The 21260-nt window shown below is 38.3% G+C and overlaps 1 protein-coding gene across 3 annotated transcripts in view; it reads left to right on the top strand.

The window, feature by feature from the left end:
• Nucleotides 1-21260, top strand: part of WAC (WW domain containing adaptor with coiled-coil) — an 84956-nt gene that overhangs the window by 45978 nt on the left and 17718 nt on the right. For 2 of the 3 annotated variants that reach the window (XM_029239458.1, XM_029239457.1), the window contains exons 4-7: nucleotides 1222-1328; nucleotides 7326-7441; nucleotides 8038-8150; nucleotides 12132-12440. In XM_029239458.1, coding sequence (XP_029095291.1) covers nucleotides 1222-1328; nucleotides 7326-7441; nucleotides 8038-8150; nucleotides 12132-12440 — 645 coding nt within the window. The remainder of the gene's footprint in view (nucleotides 1-1221; nucleotides 1329-7325; nucleotides 7442-8037; nucleotides 8151-12131; nucleotides 12441-21260) is intronic. The other variant, XM_029239459.1, reaches the window with a different exon arrangement.

Raw genomic sequence — 21260 nt, forward strand, 5'->3', positions numbered from 1 at the left:
CTCACTGAGCTTCACCATGTCTGGCTTTTCACTCAGAGAGAGAGACTTTGTGTCACTGAGCACTGAGAGGCCATTGCAGGGTTATTAACTGGCCTCATTTCAGCATTGCTGTGTCTCAGGGAAGAGCGTGGCCCGAGGCGGGGCAGTGGAGGTGGTTGGTGGTGCTTCAGAACAGTTACAGTAGCAACTCAAAGGTCACTCACCACGGATCGCTATAACAAGTAGAGTAACACGAACAAGTTTGAAATACCGCGAGAATTACCAAACTGCGACACAGAGACGCGGGGTGAGCCAGTGCTGTTGGAAAAATGGCGCTGATAGATGTAAGGTTGCCGCAGACCTTCGATTTGTAAGAAACCCAGTAACTGAAGTGCAATAAAGCAAAGCCCAGTAAAACAGAGTTAGGCCTGTAGTTGTTCCTGTTGATTCAAATAGTTAATTCTTATTCATTTCTTCTCATAACAGCCCTGGTTCTGACTGCTAATTAACTTCCAGGACCACTGGACCATCTAAATTGCTCTTCCCACTTCAGTTTTTGTTCATTGCCTTGTAGCCTCCATACCACTTGCTAGCTCATTTTTGGGTGTGGGGAGTTGAATTATGTTACCTTGATGCTGAAAAATAAATACATGGAATAAAATTGAAGTACTAACAATTAGATTTTTGTAGTGGACCTTTTTGTATCGTTAATCAAGTGTGGGTATTTATATCTTGGTTTTTCTTAAGACAGTAGAAACCATCATCCCTGATGGTCTCTGAAATGTGTAGATTATTCATAAAACTCATGAATTACTTTTAAGCAGTTTTTAGGAAGAGTTGGTCCTGTAGTGAGGAGATACGATGCCATCTTCATCATCTTGAAAGCAGGCACCTTTCCTGAAACTTAACTTTTTGAAAACTTCGTACTGTTTTAGTTGAAATTTGGCAAAACTTAAAAGAGCAAGTGTGGAAACTGTTTAAGAAGTTGAAAAATAATTGCAAAAACGTACTGGATAATTGTGACTTCTAGTTCTCTGTCAGTTGAATTTTTCTGCCTTTTTCTCTATGTACGTTGTGTCTTTATTAGAACTTTTATTGTATAAAAAGCTACAAGTTGCTAGAAATGATAAAAATGAGGTTTTGCAATGATGAGTTAGTGATATACAGTGATCTGTAGTATGATAGAAACCAGTGCAAACATCAAATATGACTTATAATTCACTTTGCTTTTTATTTTTTAAGGGACCAGTTACTCTCCCCAAGAAAATTCACACAACCACAGTGCTCTTCATAGTTCAAATTCACATTCTTCTAATCCAAGCAGTAATCCAAGCAAAACTTCAGATGCAGTAAGTATATAAACATGCCCCATTTTGTGTTTTTGGAATATATTGCAAAAAAAATTGTTTTTAAATCAAAGTTGATCTTTTCTTAACGCACTTGAACTAATGAGCTGGCCTTATTATTTGAACTGAGCGTGGTCCAAATATGCCATCGTGGTATTGTTTTCACCAAGAAATAATATTGTTTGCATTCCTCTATGGAGCAGAATTTACCATTGTGATATTTGAGATACACAGAACTCTAGATTGTGAAACTTGTGGCTTAACTTGAGCTGCTTCTTTTCATAATCTATAAACTTCTGTTAAAAAAAAATTCTATAAATTTATTGAGTGTCTACTTGTATTACATACTCTACAAGACACTAGTGACATAGAGGTCCCTCTCCTGAAAGGCATGAAACCCAGTGAGGAATTGTAGGTATTTCTAAAAATGAAGTAATTGTTAATGAAGTTAACTATTACGCAGGTTGAACTTTTTAGAGTCAAGGTTCAAACAAAAGTTTTAATACATTCATTCAAAAATAAGGTTTCAATTTCCCAGGCATATGCTAGGTTGTTGATGTATAGAACTGAGAAAATGTAGCCCATCTTAAAGGAACTTTTGGACCTATGGTGGAGACTGAAAAGTAAACCATTAAAATGGTGCATGTTAATGTTGCTGGGGAGCCCTCAAGAGGGGAGCTGCAGCCTGGATGAGAAAGGTGTGCTGGCCAACAGACTGACTTTAACCCACGCAGTGGAAGAGGTTGGAATTTGTGTAGCATGAAAAGGAACAGCACCTACAAAGACGTAGAAGTATGAAATAACACCACATGTCTGCAGAACACGGATTTTGATGGTGTGGAAGAATGGCAGGGGCTCAGGTTACAGAGAGAAATGGGGCCGGATTACAAAGCATTCTCTGCCTTTCCAGGGAATATGAACTATATGTAAAGGCAGTGGAGAGCTACTAAAGGGTATAATCAGTGAAGTACCATGTTCGCAATTTTAAAAACGTGGTAGGAAAGTACATTATAGGAAGGAAGAACAACTAGAAGGCTGTAGAAGTGTAGGTTGAATCCAGCAGACATTGCCTTTGTTACTCAGGTGATCATCATACCTTAATCGGTATTGAAAACTCTTGGGGTTTATTATTATTGTCTCTTGTTGAATCAGTGTAGATAGTACATTTCCATAGAAAATTGAGACATGAGCGATTTTCATAAAAATTTTAGAGTAGTTTTTAGGGTCCAATTAGGAAAACAGGACTCATACCGGTTATTTTAGCATAGAGAATTTCTAATACAGGAAAGGAAAAGGAACATATAGTGATTACCCCTGATGGCTGGGAGCAAAAGGAAGAGGTTGGGGTTATCAGAACCCAGTTGCTCAGAGGAAGAGCCTTGCACAGTTGGTGATGGTACCTCTGCGAGGTACGACGAAGCTGGTTCTGATTCTGGGTTGAGAGCTGGAAAATGGAACCCGCTGCACTGCAAGGCTTCTTCCTCCTGCCTTTCAGCTCTCCTCTAATACCTGGTATTGGCAGAATCTAAGAGGAAGCCAGCTGGCTAAACAGAATGTAATTGGCGTTATCCCAGCCTTAGCATCACAGAATAGAGAAAGGGTGGTATCGAGACTGAGACGACAGCTTGATGAACCTTCACAGGTGCTATCATCACACTGCTTATGCGGAATCACTTTCACTAAGACATATACTCAGCATTTTGCAATGCGTATCTCTATTTTTGTGAAAAATGGCCCCATTAAATTAACAGGCTAGCACTAACCTAATGTTTCCTTTATTACTGACAATTTAGATTTGGTATTTGCTATTAGGACAGAGGCGGGCCATGTGGACATTGTTTTGGTGGAAAAAATTCCTTATTCAGGGAAAACAGTTTCTGATTATTTTGATTTTCAAGAAATGGATTGACATAATGAAATCAGAAAGAATAAATAATGGGCATCAGATAAGTTTGAAAGATCCAAATTCTAAAGGGTGTCAGGGGACTGCACTGTGTGAGTGGAAACTGAAGACGGATTAAATGTCATGTGTTTTCAGAATCAGGGTTCCCCTTTCTGTAGATTTCAACTCTGGGTATATAATTAACCTCAAGTAGTGGTCTTTTTCACCATAATGTACCCAGGGGGAATGACATTTTTGCAAACTATAATTTAATGTTACCTGAGAGCCTGGGTTTTGAACATCTCTGAAGGTTACTTGTAAACTGACTTTGTCCTAAAATCACTTCCAATGGAAGGTTTTTGAGTAGTAAAGTAGAACATAAGGTCACCTTTCATTAATACTTTCATAATGAAAGAAGAGATGAACAGAAGAATATCAGGTAACCCAGGTCAACACATTATTTTAACCCAGGTTAAAATACGGAATAGCTTTTTTTTTGTGCTTTCTGAGCTTTAAATATGTCTTTGAAAATCAGTAGCAGTATTATTTGGAGTTACGCACACAGATATGTGTTTGTATGGGTGATTTATATTTATCAAGTTAACTGTTGGAAGTCGAGTTGCAATTACCTTGTTTTTTTAGTATGAAGATATTCACAGGTAGGCCTCGTTGAATTTAAATATGTAGCCTGTTGAACGCCTCCTGCTTCCTAATGTAAATCATGGTAGGATTTACAGACATCATGTAGGCTGCCTTAGATTATGTTATGCATATTCCTGATTTTTTTAAAGAGATCTCTTTATTCAGAAAATCTGTTTATTTAGGAAGAGAAATTTATTTCCCTTTAAAGACATTATAATTGGAATCTTCCCTTAAGTATCGTTTACCAATTTTGATTTGCTGGAGGTGCTTTAAATTCAGTCCTAGGTTACTTTGCATTTATACTCCAGCTCCCCTTGTTATGAATTAAATATCTTCTGGAGGTTTTAAGTTGGAGGTTCTTCTTCAGATCTATTCTCTGTAACCAGTCTTGACTGAAGATATTCTACTTAACCATAGAACTCTTAGGACTCCATGAAATTCTTTGTTACAGTGAGTGCCATCTTTGATGTTATTTAATGAACTATTCTTTATTAACAGTGCATAATTAAATTCCGAGATTAACACTTTATTTTCCATAGTTTAACTTTGAGAAGAAGTGGTGGAACTCTGTATTTTGGAGAGAGTAAATAGGGAGATGCTTTTTTATTTAAGAAGAGAAAAGCAGCGTTGATATAAGTCCTAAAAGTCATTTTGAACTGAAGAGTAGACGGGTGCTACAGGAACTATTGAGTGCCATTCTTAGAGAGCAGCCATTCATGCTTCGTAGTCTCAGGGCCTCTATATTCATGAAAATTGAGAGCTTCTGTTTATGTGGACTCCGTTGTGAGTAACCATATTAAAAATTAAAATTGATAAATCTGAAAGATATTTTAAAAATTGTAAAGCTATTACATGTCAACACATGTAATATATTTTTTTGAAAAATAACTTTCTATTTCTTTGAAAAATAGACATTGAGCATCTCTTTAAATGCCTGAGTAGGGAGAAGAAACATAGAATTTCATAGTTGTTCTACCTTCAGTCTTTTGTGATATCAGATCTCCCATAAAGCCTCTGAGAAAACTCCCCTGTGTTCTTGTGATAGAATGAGGAGGAAAAAGACAAAATTATATGAGTATTATTTATGAAACTATTTATGAAAATAGTTGTGATCTTGTGAATGATCTCGGGGTCCCTCAAGGGTTCCTGGGCAGCACTTGGCAACTACAGCAAGCCTAATTTAGAAAACTTGAAATGTTTGCAAAACTTTGTTTACTTCTTAATTTTAGATACCTTTTTTTAATCAAGGAACTTGGGAATCTAATATATAACATGATGACTATAGTTGGTGACACTGTGTTGTGTAGTGGAAATTTGCTAAGAGAGTAGAGCGTCAATGTTCTAACCAAAAGAAATGCCTGTGAGTGAGGTGACGAGACAGACGTGATAATTAACTAGATGAGCAAACCCTTTCCCAGTGAATGTGGGTGTCGAATCGTTACTGTGTGCGCTTTAAATGTCTTACAATTTTATTTGTCAGTTATACCTTAGTAAGGCTGAAAAAAATACAACGGGGGGGGGTGGGGAATTTAACACCTCCTGTTGCATATCAGCATTTAAAAACATTACCCTGTTAAAGGTTTTTTCCTTAACCTTTTTTTGAGGATAGAAGTAGGGTGGAGAAGATGAGCTTAAGTTACTAGTATGTGATTGCAGTGCTATACCTGGTGCACATTCTGTTAAGTAAGACATTAACTCGTACTAACCTAGGGTTTGGTGAACCCATGCTCTTCAAGGTTCTGGTCTGTGAACTTTGAACCGTCCTGGAGGTTGTGCCAGAGTGCAAGTTAACTGCCATCAAACACACTGCCTAGCTGAGCGGTGGCAGTGTCTGTCCCGGAAGTGGGCCTTTGGCTCGGGAAGCAGTGTGTTGGCGTGCGCTGTGCCACGGGCTCCTCTTCTCTCCAGACAGGCCACAGCCGGCACAGGCACCGCTGTGAGGGGCGCGGGCTTAGACCCTCTGCTCCACCCTGGTGGCCTCTCTGTTCCCCTGCCTCAAATCTCCTTCTGCCTCTCCAGACCAAACTAGTAACCCCACGTGGCCACTTGCCCAAACCAAATCTTGCAGATACCTCCGTAGAGGGGCTCAGCCGGCATATACTAATGTAGGTGTAGGGAGTGGTAGGTGGTGGAAAAGAGCCTTTTGAATTCCGCCTTCTGTGGTTGGGTTTCCTGCAGCCTGGCAAAGCCTCCTGGGAGCTAGAGGGCTTGAGAGTTCACTCTCCACTGGTCTTTAGAGGTTTGGAAGCACAGGGCTGATTTCCAGCAGCTTCATGATTTTGAGACACCAGCCTGAGAGCATAATCTGCATCGTTTCTTCAACTGTCCTCAGAATTCTTACGACATTTCCAAAATTGGTATTGACTTAGTGGAAATAATAGATGTCCAGAAACCTGAGTTTTGCTCCTTTCTTCTGCCACTGATTACTTTTGTGACCTGTGGACAACGTGTAAGTTCTTTCAGCTTGTTCCTATGTGGTAGATTAAAGAAAGCTGGGTAGGCAGTACATGAGAGTCCCTTTCCTTAAGCTTTAAAATTGTGTTCCTCTGCACTGTGGTGAGCCCAGAAGAAGGATGGGCTGCCAGAGTATTAACCTTACTTCATTTTAGCCTCAAAGCTCCTTTGAAAACAGTTAAATTCATGTACGAGTGTACTTGGGGTTCTACCAGATTTCCTGGGGCTGCTGCAGGCACTTAAACATTACTTTTGTTGAGATTAATTCCATGAGAACTGGGCCTTTCAGATATTTCTAACTTCATTATAATTTTACAGTGCCTATGAAATTACTAGCAAGAGACTGTATCTGAGAACTTTCGGAAGACAGACCAGTTTTAGTTATGGGAAAATGAGCAACGCTGCCGACCCTGTATACTGTGTGAGACAAGGTTTAGTTGATACTTGACCCATCTCATGGATTTTGAAGTTGAAACAAATCCGTAGCTTTTAATTAGCTTTGTGTTTACATTAAAGTTTTTTTGTGTGTGCTTTTTTCCCACTGAGTAACAATGAATACAGGCAGGCTGTTCTCTGTCACACTATTTGTGATTACTTTTGTGCCTTAGAGTGTTTAGAACTGATGTACTCTCATGCCATCAGATCAGTCAGTTGAGAGTGGCTTCTCCATGTGACTAGATTTCAGCAATTAAAACTGTGGTAATGGGGGGCTTTGTAATGCTTTTCTGAAGTCACTATGATGTTAGTTTCGTGTCATTCTTCCTGTGCCTAATGAACCTGCTAATCTGTTTAATTTGATATTTTATAGAGTTTTCCATTGTTCCCCTTGAAGGTTTTCATAGACTAGGGTCTCCTAAGATACATATGCAGATACTGACATCTTAGACATCTGAGATCAGGGGACTTCTGTCTCAAGTCTTTTTCCATATGTATGCCTTGAAAACCATTGACATTCTTGATATTTCATACCAAGTGATTAAATTGTATTAACGTGTTCTAATTTTCTAAAATGTGTTTTTAAGCCTTATGATTCTGCCGATGACTGGTCTGAGCATATTAGCTCCTCTGGGAAAAAATACTACTACAATTGTCGAACAGAAGTTTCACAGTGGGAGAAACCAAAGGAGTGGCTTGAAAGGTATTTGCTCATTTAAGTGAACAGTATCTCTCACTGTTGATCCTGCCGGCGAGCGTCTTGGTGCTAATCGTTCTGAGCTTAGGCTTCTCATTGTGACGCTCGTCACTCCTTAACTGCAGTGGTTGGCCCATCGTCTGTGTTTTCCATAATTTCTCTTTACCTTAAAAAGCAAAACCAGAAAAACTAGGACAGACGAGCAGCTGTCCACAAGGGCCTTGTGAACAGTCAGTGTATTTATGTAATTTAAAAATTTATATTAATCTGTTATCTATCATACATCTTCCCTATAATTTGTATTAGAAAACTTTATCATTCTTGTAGGACAATAATATGTTTCCTTCATATATGTAGAATTATCATTACAGAGATTTGGTTGTAGGGTTAATGGCATGTGAATAATTGGTATAATATTGCCATCAGTGAGAAACATTAATGTTGTTTGCTATATCCCATGTCCCACACCAGTTGAATGATATTAATTACTGCCTTGTTCTTTTATGTTCCACGTACAGTTTCGTTGAGCATTTGACCAGAAGTGTTAAATGTAGATTCATTGTATGTCTTGTAATTTTTGTGGGTGTATCTTTTATTTTTAGAGAGCAGAGACAAAAAGAAGCAAACAAGATGGCAGTTAATAGCTTCCCAAAAGATAGGGATTACAGAAGAGAGGTGATGCAAGCAACAGCCACTAGTGGGTTTGCCAGTGGAAGTAAGTATTAATTTCTTTCTCTGAACCAATAGAATGTTTGATTCATTCCTGTAGTTTGTTTACTTTACAGATTTATGTGCATAGCCGTTTATATAGGTAAACTAAAAGAAATAGAAACATAAAAGGTTTTCTGTGTTGGGTCTGTCCTCGTAACGTGCATCATTTTGTTCTTGAAACGGTGCATGTGGAGGTGTCCATCACTACCCCGTGATGGCTCTAATGCCGTTGAGTTGGTGAAGAAGTAAGATTTCATGCTGTGGATTGACAAGAGACCCCACCCGCATTTACACTGGTCACTGAGAGACCCGCTGGGTTTCAGTCCAGTAACTGAACGATAGCTGCACGCAGAGAGTGACGTGAAGTGACTGTCTTCGTCTGTGTTTTCAGCGAGAAGCTTGTTCATCCTTGTATATGGAAGTGGGTTTCACCACGATTGTAGATCTGTGTGCCGTCTCCATACTATGGGCACCTTCAGGTTCTTTTGAGGTCAGATTGTGTCCGAGTTGCACAATATGGGTAACATACATTTATTTTTAAGTTCAAATAAAATTTGAATTTGAAGATTTCACTAAATATATTCTATTCCCAGTGGCTTGTCTTGCCCAGAATAAAATGTAAATGCCACATAGAATTCTTAGGCTCTTCATCAAATTTTGAAGTTTTGAGAATTTTTAGATGTGTTTTGGGAATTCTTAGACTTAAGCGTTTGCATTCTCCTTCTGTAACTCAAGACAAAAAGTAGGGTTATATTTGGTCCCAGTGGGGGATATTGAATTTTTGATGGGAGAAATTACTTAAGATGAAACAAATAATATAGTTCTGTAGGGCTGAATGTTTAAAGTATGTTCCCTGGAACATTTAACTTTTTATATTAGTGAAATTGTGCTTAATTCTTAGAAAATAACAATGGTTTAAAGCAGTGAAGTTAGGGAATTTAAGAATATTGTATATTGAGACAGAAGACCTGGGTTGTAATCCCATTTCACTTAATATCTCAAGTAACTGTGACTTTCCGGCAAATAACTAAAAATGAGAGGTTTTCCTTTTTTCCAGGCTAAAAAAAATATAGTGCCCAGCTTGTGGTCCTCCTGAACAAATTGTGGGCATCCAGGAAGACTCGCTAGATGAGTGTAAAAATAACGTTTTTTAGTTACTGGGCCAGGCCTCTCCACGTAGTGGCTGATGGTTCCCAGAGAAGAAAAGATCACAGCCTAGTATGTTTGTTCTTTCCAAAATTACCTAGTCACTCGTCCTCTCTTGGGGTAATTAGAAGTCTGATAGAAAAGTTGGTGGAAGTGAAAATAGTACTTTTGGCTGCTTAATAAAAATCTTTAAGGAAATAAAATCAGAATTGTGGTTTCAAATTATCTGTGTGCATCTTTTTCTTTCAAAAGGGAAATCAGTTTTTTCTTCTTTAAGATTTCAGAAGTTAGGCATGTTATTAAAAGTAGAGAGAGGGAAAGTATTTTAATCTCATGACTCAGGAACGCTTGGAGACATACACTTTTTTCTAGCTGCATGTGAACGTATATAAAAACTACATATGCATGTATTTTACACCAAAAATAGGATTGTGTGTTACTGTTCTTAACCTGTTTCTTCTGTTCAATAATGTTTCAAGGATATGGAACTTCCCTGGCGATCCAGTGGTTAAGACTCTTGTGCTTCTACTGCACGGAGCGCGGGTTCGATCCCTGGTTGAGGAACTAAGATCCCGCGTGCCGCGCGGCGCGGCCAAAAAAAAATTAAGGAAAAAATGTTTTCCAAGGATTTGTTTCCTTTTGCCATTTTATAGTTCAACGTATGTTAACTGCATGGTGTTCCGGTTTTGGACGTGCCCCCATTCATAAATAATCCTCTCTCCGTGGATACCCGCGTGGTTTTCAGCTTCTTCCTGCAGTAAACAATGCTGTTGTTCATATTTGTGCCCACTTCCCTGGTTACTTCCTTAGCTAAATTCCTAGAAGTGCAGGTGAGGAGTCGGTGGGTCTTTGTGCTGAAATGGACTCCTTTATCACACTTCTTGAGTTTTAAGTAATGTTTGAGAAAGGGCTGCATCTGTATTGCTGCTACTTTTTTTTAAATTGGTCAGCTGACTGTACTTGGCGTGATGGTAATAATGGTCCCTAGGCACTGAAGTGCTTAACTTTGTCTATCCAAAAAATGCTGGCAGAGTGTCCCATATGTCTGGTACGTTGGTGTTTATGTAGGGTAGGGCCTAAAGCTCTGTTGTCCCCAACAGCCAGCTAAAGAGGTGTGCGTGTGGTGGAGGGGACAGGGAGGGTTGGGAACATTTCCTACGTAAAGAGGTAAAGGTAGGAAAAAAGATTCTTCAAGAGCGTTTTTGTGTTTCGGGAGTTTTGGCAATGTAGCAAATAATACCCACAGTTTGACATGAAGTTGTAGGGGTAAAATTTTAAATTTGGTATTACTGCTGCTGTAATTGTACTGGTATAGTTGTATTGTTGATTATTTTTATTACCTTTAATCGGTGCCTCACAGACTGATTGCTCTGTGGTTAGAGAAACTTTAACTTGGGTTCTTCAGCAGTGGCACGGATGGCGCTTGGGGTCAGGGAATGCATATGGATTCTGTCCTGTGTTGTAGGATGTAGAGCGTTACACCTGGCCTCTCCGTGCCAGCCCCAGTAGCACACCTCTCCTCGCCCAGTGGTGGCACCGAGAAGTGTCTGCAGATGTTTGCTGAGTGTTCTTGTCGTGGGGCTGTGCGGATGGATGGAGTCTCTGGTGAACGGCGTCGCGTCTCGAGCCCTGAGCAGGAGAAAGCTGTGGGCGCCATAGCGCCCTCGTGTGCTGTAATGCTCTGCAGTGTCTCTGCTGCAGGTGTGCGTTGACAACTTGAAAACTGCTTTGCGGTTTAAGCCTACTTCCTTCTTTGTGCTGTCATGCTCTCTAGACTTGCAGGAACCATGAACTGGAAAAAACGACACAGTATTCAACAGGGAGGGCATCCTTTGGTAATATCATTACATATCATGTGCTTGAATCTTAAGGTGTTTTTCTCCTTGGAAGTTGCTTTAATCCTTCAGTTACTGATGAGACTTGTAATTTAGGCTGGAGGTCTTTTGGACAAGTACAAATTTTGTTGCCGTGATTGTTGAAATTTTCCTTCCTTTGTACTCTTTTTGCGGAAGCAGAAGTACTTTTGAGTTTAAAATATTTTTTTGGCTTTAAATTGGAAGAGGATCTGTTCTTAACATGACTGATAATACCAAGTATATTTTTCTGACTTTGCTGCAGATGTAGGGCTCCTGTTGTCAGATAGCATTATCTATAACTTGATTTTATAACTAACTCTGGTATTTGTTAGCATCATTAAAAATATGAATTGATTTACTTACCGAATGCAGAGTTCTTTATAAAATTCAGCCATCCCAAAATGAGGTCATCTAAGCCCTAGTACCAGCTACTTTAGAGCCCACTAATTAGCCACTTCAGTATTCAGAAAAATCAGGCTAACAACAAAGTAGTACTCCTTTGTAGTTGAACCACTGTGGATAATTCAGTCAATTATTAGAACCAAGGTCCGTATTTTAAAAGAATGGACCGTTTACCTTTTCTATTTTAAAAATATTTTTTTTTATTTGAGTAAAAAATGTTATACCTCTCCATACATTTTGATCTTTTAAAACATCAATGTTTTGATGTTTTAAACAAAACAGCTCATGTTTTGTTTGAGCTTATGGTGTGGCTCTAAAGAGTCCCCAAACTAGCAGCCCGCTTGAAATCTCAGCGTAGATGAAGCACTTACAGTTGAGCTAAAATTCCTCTTCCAGTATTTGAATATCTATATGCTCGTGGTAAAACTGCAGACGCTAACTGGGCTCGCAGTTTTATAGAAAGATGTTAAATACAGGTATGTTGCTAAATTAGCTGATGTTAAAGACAGGATTCTAACGTAATCTTTTTTCTTCCCCTTCCGTCATTTCCAACATCTCTTTTTCCGAACTCTGAACTAAAGTGGAAGACAAGCATTCCAGTGATGCCAGTAGTTTGCTCCCACAGAATATTTTGTCTCAGACAAGCAGACACAATGACAGAGACTACAGACTGCCAAGAGCAGAGACTCACAGTAGTTCTACGCCAGTACAGCACCCCATCAAACCAGTGGTTCATCCAACTGCTGCCCCAAGCACTGTTCCTTCTAGTCCATTTACGCTACAGTCTGATCACCAGCCAAAGAAATCATTTGATGCTAATGGAGCATCTACTTTATCAAAACTGCCTACACCCACATCTTCTGTCCCTGCACAGAAAACAGAGAGAAAAGGTATGCCATTATTACTAGATGCTGCACGTTGAACTATAGTTTCTTGAGTTTCTGATTATATTACATTATTTCCGTTAGCTAAATAAGACGCTTAATTATGAATTCTTTTAAAAAGTCTTCTAGAATGTTACTGCATAGATTTAGATCTAGAGTTAGCCATATTTAGCTTTTTTCTTTTTCTTTTTAATTATGAAGCCTCAGAACTGTTTTTTGCCTTTGACACTTTGAAGTCAAGTGCTTAATTTATAACAGTTAGTAATGGATAAAATAACTTTTCACAGCTAAATGACTGTCCCATCATACTTGTATAAAGTAATTTTTGGTTTTTGTGATAATTGTCTTCATGATGTAGTTTAGAAATTGTCTCAATTTTCTATTAAAATTTAATATGAATAGAGACATTTAAAAACTTGTCATTTCCGCATACGTGCAACTATTGGTTTCAGTTTGTGAATTAGAAAACTGAGTTGTGGGCCATAAGATAAGGAGTCTTAATGTCTGAATTATGAGTTAAGTCTGAAGAGTAGAAGTTGAACTTTGCAACCCAAATTGTGTTTATCTGACTCGGTGCTAGTAACCATAGAAGGTTCAGAAAAACTGTGGCAACCACCACTTGGGGGGCGATGCATAATGGAAGAAGCAGGGTGATGGGATAAGCCTATTTCATAGACCAGCCACAGTCCCAGACTTAACCCAGTTTTAAGGAACTAAGGAAATTTGAAAAGCATTAAGTAAATAAGTCACCTTGGGTAGACCCCTCAGCAGATGAGCTAGCAGATTAGCATCAGTAAATGTTGAGGAATTTTTATGTCCTTTGGGTTTAGAAGATGCTATGTGGACCTAATGAGTCTTTAAGCTTTTACTCTGTTGTCAGACTCATTATTTCACACTGATTTGATGTGTTGACAGAGGATTTAAGTAATTGGGTTTCTTTTGCTCCTAGTTTGCTCTCCTTTTATGTATGTAGTTTGACTTTCCCCTGTAGCAGTTGTTATACATTACAAAACATACTTTCATCATAGAGTGCATCATACGTAAACAGGTTACTCCAAATGTTGTCAGATTCCCCAAAGATGGCTTGTACCAAAATTCATATGTACAAGTCATATTTGCCCTGATGCAGAATTAAATTTACAAGAGAGAATTCCTGAGAGAGAAAGTCTGAATTGACGCATTAATTGTTAGTGTGGTAATACTTTCTACCTGATGCAGAATTAAATTTACAAGAGAATTCCTGAGAGAGAATCTGAATTAACACATTAATTGTTAGTGTGGTAATACTTTCTAAAGGGTGTTTGGGTTTTTCAGTTTTGCCGCTTTTAGTTTGGTTACAGAAAAAGTTTATTTAAAAAACATTTCTCAGTTTGAAAAAACGACCTTTGGCCTTCAGAAAGGTCTTTGGTCTTTCTCCCACTTTACCTGTTGTTAGCTCTCACCTCCTCTTTGGAGAGTTTTTCTTCCCTGACTTCTGGGACGCTGCGCTCCTCAGCTTCCTGCCCTCTCCTCTTCTTGCTCCTGAAATAGCATCAGAGCTCAGTCTTCACTGTGGTTTGTTCTTTTTTTTTTTTTTTTTTTTTTTTTTTTGCGGTACACAGACCTCTCACTGCTGTGGCCTCTCCCGTTGCGGAGCGCAGGCTCAGCAGCCACGGCTCATGGGCCCAGCCGCTCCGCAGCATGTGGGATCTTCCCGGACTGGGGCGCGAACCCGTGTCCCCTGCATCGGCAGGCGGACTCCCAACCACTGCGCCACCAGGGAAGCCCTTGTTCTTTTTTCCTGCCCAACATGTCCTCTTTTGCTGGGTAGCAATTCTCGTGACTACCTTGTCTACATAAGTGACTCCCAAATCTTTATTTCTAACTCACACACGTCTGCTTCCTTCTCCAAGCAGTTGGTATTTGTTAACATCTCCCCAGAATATAGTGTGTCCCAAATGCCTCCCTTTTCCCACAGTTTCTAGGTTCTCAGTGACAACACTGTCCTCCCAGCCATTCCATGTTCTTCAACATTCATTCATCCATCAGCAAGTCTTGGATTCTTCCTCCTGTGTCTTACTGGTGTGTATTGTTTCTCTCTCTTGTTATTGCCACTGCCATTATTGAGCCTCAGGTCATTGCTCTTGAAGTAACCTTCTGATAACTGCTGTGCTTCCTTCTACCCACTCTGTCCACTTCCAGTGACATCATTATAAAATTTAGATTGGATTGTGTTATTTCCTTGCTTAAAATTTTCTAATGGTTTTATCCAAAGGGAAAGTCCATACTTCTCAGTAAGATGATAGCAAGTCCTTGACAGTCTGGTTGCAGCCTGTCTTACTAGCTTGATCTCCAGTATTTCACTCTTAAACATTCCCTGTATAATTCATCTGCTGCAAACTTGTACAGTTTTTTAGATCGTGTTATGCTCTTTCATGTTTTGATCCTTTGCTGAAAAGGACGTATTCTTCCCTCCATTTCCGTTCTGTTGGACTCAGTTCCTTCTCTAAGGGCCAGCGGTGGTGTCCTTGGGTTCTCAGTGTCAGTTAACCTCTCAAACACTTTGTTTTTCTGTCTGTTACTGCACTCACCACTTTATGATTTTAGTTCCTTCAATTAGACTATCCTGTGTAGGGTCAGACGTTATGATTTATTGCATTTCGTACTTTTTTCACTCCCTAACCTCTCCCTCGAAGCTTCAAGCACCATTCCTGACAAACTTAACGTAATTAAAGATTAACTGTGTACCAGGTTTGGTGCTAAATGTTTTGTACATATTTTAGGTTATTCCTTAAAACAACATTGTGAGGGAAAGAATTGTCTTCTTAGATATGAAGAGCCTGCACATTGCTGAAGTTGAAACATACGGTGTAAGACGTGCTCCTCCAAAGTCCACGTTCTTTCCATAAAACTGTGCGTAATGAAAGACATCACCAGTCTATATTAGTTTGGACTCCAGTAATTCAAAACTCCTCACAAATCTTAGGTGATTCATGTTTAAATTCTACAAGGTGTGTTTGCTGATCACAAACTTACTTTAAACTTACAGGAAGAAACTTGATTACCTTGGAATTGCCTAGGTGTGGTGTATAGGGAAAATAGTACAGTCTTACCAAGTATTTCCCCTTGCATGTGAATTGAAGACAGTACTGTTTCCTTAAATAAATTGTATAACAATTTGGATCTTTTCAGATTGTTTTCCAGTTAGTCTAAGTTTGTGAAAGGTCCATTAATTTGCGGTATATTTTTTTCCTCAGTGGAGACATCCATGTTATTTAAGTTAAGCTTCCTATTGGCTGTTCTCATCAACATGGTGATTTCCTTGTTTGGATTTTCCTTAACAAATAATTTATATTAAGAGGTTGATGGTTCAAATAAGATAGGTCTCTTGGTCTTAAGTGCTACTAGTATAGCTAAACTGTATTTAAGGATGACAGCAGTAGAATGCTCTAATAAATAACAGAAGAGCAGGAACTTTGTCCTAACCACTGCTGTATCCTTAGTACTTGACAGGTAATAGGCAGTCAGTTCAGTATTTGTGGTATATGGATAAATAACTGAAAGAATGGTAATGCATGTGTTGAGAGTTGGGGAAGCACCTACATTGGTCATGGTTTAAAAAATGTATTTGGAGAAAAAGAAGAGTGTTATATGTGTTGTGCATCTAATTAAAGAAATAGATTTAGATCTGTTTAATGCCGGTGTGTCTTTCGATAAAAGGAACCTTAGATAAATCAGTCTGTGCTTGCTTGAGGGACAGAAGTGTGGAGGAGCTGTGAAGCTCTTCAGTTCTGCAGAGAATAATCCTAGTGTTAGGTAGGGTGAAACAAGGGCATCAGGTACCTCCTTTTAGGTTTATATCTGTTTCTTATGGTAACATTTGAACATCTCTTGGCAAGACTCCTTTATTGGACAGCCATATAACAAAGTACAGAGAAACTCTGATGTGCTTAAAAAAAAAAAAAAAAAAGTCTAAAACCGAATTTTACAGGCTTGCAACCCACTGACCATTCTAAACTGGTCCTGACCCCAGCCTCTTTTGCAGATTTGTGAAATGACAAAATAGGCAGGAGACGTGGGTCCTTGTTTTTTAATTTCACCAAATAAGTGCCAGGGTCATAAGAGTTTAATGACTTTTAAGTTTCTTATTTAATAATTTAGAGTTACGGTTTATTAACAGAGATAAGTTTGAAAAGTAAACAGAGCAGCCACAGAAGCAGACCTATTCAGTGACCTCAAGGCAGCTCTCAGAAAGTTAGCCTGTCTACAGGGTCACATAGTTACATGCTGTTCTGTAGTCCGAATCTAATGGAAGGGGATTAGTCGTTCTTTAATGTGAGATGTGAGTTAGTCGCTTGGAATAAACTTCCTTTTTGTGTTTTGATGATATTTGTAGACTGGGTGAAGTTAAAATGAACCTGAAGACTTTTCCCAGTGTGTTAACAGCAGTAATCTTTTATAGCCCACATAGGAGGTCTTAGCTGGCTGTAAGTGGGACACATTTAGCCCTTCCTTGCTTTGCTTTAAACTACTTTTCAAACTACTTTTAGGATTACTAAATGTTCATGTAAAATTAGACCAATTGGCCATAGAAGTACTTAAGTATTTGTTGAATAACTGAGGATGTTAACCGGGGGGGGGGGGGGGTTGGTGTTAGTCTGATTTAGTCAGTAAGTTTCACTAAAATTGCATTATGTAATAAAGATGGCATTTTGAGCAGTGGGGCAGGGGAATACCTGTGATGAAAGAATGTTAGAAAATACTGTTTTTAACTTGAGGGGCAAGGAAGACCTTTTAAATGAGGGCCCAAAACACATTTGCCTTAAAAAGTTGGTAAATTTGGCTACATAGGACATTTAAAACTTCTCTGTGACAGAGATACAATAAACAAAGGTTGAAAAAAAATACAAAATTGGGAGACAATATTTGCAACAAATATGAATAACAGTACATTAAGGCTACATTAAGAATTCATCAAAGCAGTATGAAAACCAACAGTCCAATGGAAAGATGAGCAAAGTATCTGAACAGGCATTACAGGAGAGGAAGTTTAAATGGCCAGTCTTGCTCTACAACAGTTAGAAAAATTAGCTCAAAATGGAACAAGGACCTTAACTTAGGAGCTAAAAAGTATAAAACTGTAAGAAAGCTAGGGAAAACCTTTATGACACAGGATTGGGTAGTGATTTCTTGGATATGACACCAAAAGCATTGGCAACAGAAGAAAAAAATAGATACATTGGACCTCATCAAAATGAAAAACTTTTGTGCGTCAAAGGACACTCTAGAGTGAAAAGACTGAACCCATGGAATGGGAGGAAATATTTATAAGTCATGTCTGATAAGGGATTAATAGCCAGAATATATGAATACAAAGTACTGGAAACTCAACAGTAAAGTGAAACAGCTCAGTCCAAAAATGGGCAACGGAGTTGATGCGACATTTTCCCAAAGAACATAGTCTAATGGCCAGTAAGCACATAAAAAGGTGTTCGGCATCATTGGTCAACAGGGACAGAAAATCAAACCACAGTGAAATATCACTTCACACCCATTAGGATGACTACTGTATGTATATTAAAAAAACAATAGAAGACAACAAGTGTTTTTGAGGCCGTGGAGATTGAAACCCTTGTGCATTGCTGGTTGGAACGTAAAATAACACAGCTGCTATGGAATACGGTTCGACAGTTCCTCAAAAAGTGAGACATAAAATTACCATAGGATCCAGTGATTCCACGCCTAAGTATGTAATCAAAAGAATTGAAAACCAAGGAATCAAACGGGTATTTATATACGAGTGTTCGCAGTAGCACTATTCACAACAGCCAAATGGTGGAAACAACCCTAGTGTCCACCAGCAGATAAAGGATAAACAAAATGTGATATATATATATGTGTGTGTGTGTGTGTGTGTGTATATATATATATATATACACACACACACACACATGCAGTATTACTCAGCCTTAGAAAGGAGTGAAATTACGATAAACGCTGCAACATGGATGAACTGTGAAAACCTTATGCTAAGTGACACAAAAGGACAAGTATTGTGTGATTCCACTTCTGGGGTACCTCGAATGGGCAAGTTCATAGACAAACCAGAATAGTCCTCAACTTTGGTCTTGTGAGATGGGGAGCTATGGTTTAATTGGGTAGAAAGTTTCTGTTTGGAAAGATGAAAAAGTTCTGGAGGTGAATTGTGGTGATGGTTGCATGACAGTGTGAATGTACTTAATGCTAATGAATTGTAAACCCAGAAATGGTTAAAATGGTAAATTGTATGTTGTATATTTTACCAGCATAAAAGAATTCAAGAGAAAGATTACCAATACAATATTGGAAATTAAAATGAGATTTTTCACTCTTAAAGTTGGTGACAATTAACAGTTGAATGTAGGGAAACAAAACTGGTAGGAGTGTAGAAGATGGTTATTATGGAGGTCACTTAAGTAAAATCTGTTAAAAGTTTTAAAATAGGCTTATCCTTCGTATGTATTAGCATAAAGATTTTCTCGGTTGAATTAAAGAGCAAGTTGCAAAAACATAATTGTTATAAAACATCAATTAATGCTATACTTATTTTTATGTACATTTTAAATGCATAGAAAAGTTCTGGACAGACACATTTAAAATTATGAATTATAGAGTAAAAAATAAATTAAAATGAAAGTCACAGATTATATACCCGGTGTTGTCACCTAGTTGTTTTGCGGTTTTTTCTACTACACTTGTATACTTTGTTTTCCCTTATGATTCCTCCGTGTTGTAACACCATTACTACAGAATGGAACAAGCAGGCTGCCCTTGTTGCATCAGTAGTTTGAGCTTTACAACCATATCCTGTTTAGCATTATGACGGCAACTGTCAGAACATTGTGGGAAATTAATGTTTAGAAATGCAGTCAGTACCTTTTACTCTTTACGTGCAGTATCTCGTTAGACCTTCCTGCAGATTGAGGAGGAGTTATTTAGCATACCAGAAAAATGTAGGTCAGAAAATTTTGACTTTGGTCTGTGTTGTCTTGGGTATTTTGAAAGGGTGCCTATAATTAGAAGAGGTGAGTGGTTATTACTTTAAGCCTTAAAAAGTTAGGTTATAGTACATTTCTCTGTGAAGTCTAGTCTTTGGTAGGTTACTCCCCCTACTGGTAAAAATTGGAAGTATAAATGAATAATTCATAATTACAAGCATAAAGGGAGAGAAAAAAGGTTTTATCAAAGTTTATATACACAATTTAAATTAAAATCAAAGAGTAACATTTATTTCATGGCTTACGATAAGAATTGGTTAGAGATCTACAAATGATAGAAAAACATCAGGTAGGAAAGTGACCTTAAAGCTCATTTTAAGTTTAAAATACCATAGGACAACATCACCACATATCCTTAAAAAAATCATAGGCACGCGCGTGCACACACACACACACATACACACGCACACACACAAAATAAAAAAATAAACATGGTAGAGCTAAAATTGGATACCGTTGTTTTGCCAAAAGCTGAAAAAATAGGCTTAAAGCAACCTAGGTTTCTTTAATGCTTGGAAAAGTTTGCATTTAAAGAATGAGACTAGAGGCTGATGTTAAAAAGCAGAAGAGCCTTTTGAAATGGCTTTGTAATGTAAAACACTACATTAATTTTCTTAAGTTCATTATTTGTCTTTATTTTCAAAGATCCAGATTTTTAATTTTAGTTTGATACAGAACTGTTTAAACATGAAGTATGTTAACCTAACATTGTAACAGATTCCGGATTAAAAAGACAAATAGAAATGTTAATTAAAATTAAATATCTGTGTAGAAAAAGCACACTTAATGACTGTGTATTTGTTCTGAATAGTTGCTTGTTGCCTTTGAGTGTTTAAAAAAAGAAGAAAGGGGTTGAGGATTTTATGATTATTAAAATAAATCTAAATAAGTTGTTTGTCTCTAAGACTATGTAGTATTACTTAGCTTTATGAAAAAATAGCATAAAGTGAGCTGTTCATTGCCTGCTCAATGAATTATTTTTGGAGACTTTAGGCTTTTCCTCCCCATTATAAGTTTTGAACCTAGAGCTTAAGAAGAACAGCACAGACACAGGCACCTGAGCCTCTCTTGCCTAATCAGGCGTCCAGTCAACAAGTACATGCTGATGCCATCTTGGTGCCAGATCCCATTTTGCACCAGAGCTACAGAGATAAATACAACAAAATTCTTCTCCTGAAAGAGTTCATTTTCTGATAGGAGAGAGAGAGATCATAAGCTATATAATAGGAGATGCTGGGTAATGTCTGTGGTAGGGCGCTCTGAACACAGAGGAGTGGCACCCAACCAATAGCTTTCGTTTATATATATATATATATATATATATATATATATATATATATATATATTTTTTTTTTTTTTTTTTTTTTTTTTTTTTTTGCGGTACGCAGGCCTCTCACTGTTGTGGCCTCTCGAGACCGTTGCGGAGCACAGGCCCAGCGGCCATGTCTTACAGGCCCAGCCACTCCGCGGCATGTGGGATCTTCCCAGACCGGGGCACGAACCCACGTCCCCTGCATCGGCAGGCGGACTCTCAAGCACTGCGCCACCAGGGAAACGCCTTTCGTTTATATTTTCATGATGAAACCAAGACTGCCTTTCAGGGTAGCATTTTATATTTTTATCACAATTATTTTTCTCAATTATACTTCTAGATGGAGGCAAGTAGTATTAAAAATGTTTAAGATGTAACATACTTCCGGAGGGCATTTGTGTGGGTGTGTCCTTTAGGAAGAAGGGGGTGAGTGGAGCTGTTTTTAAAAACAAGTAACTGGTGTGCAAATAGCATGCTGAAGACCTACCTGGAAAAGCA

The sequence above is a fragment of the Monodon monoceros genome, unplaced genomic scaffold (assembly GCF_005190385.1).
Source record: "Monodon monoceros isolate NGI ecotype Baffin Bay Population unplaced genomic scaffold, NGI_Narwhal_1 Super_Scaffold_21, whole genome shotgun sequence".
Classification (NCBI taxonomy): domain Eukaryota; kingdom Metazoa; phylum Chordata; class Mammalia; order Artiodactyla; family Monodontidae; genus Monodon; species Monodon monoceros.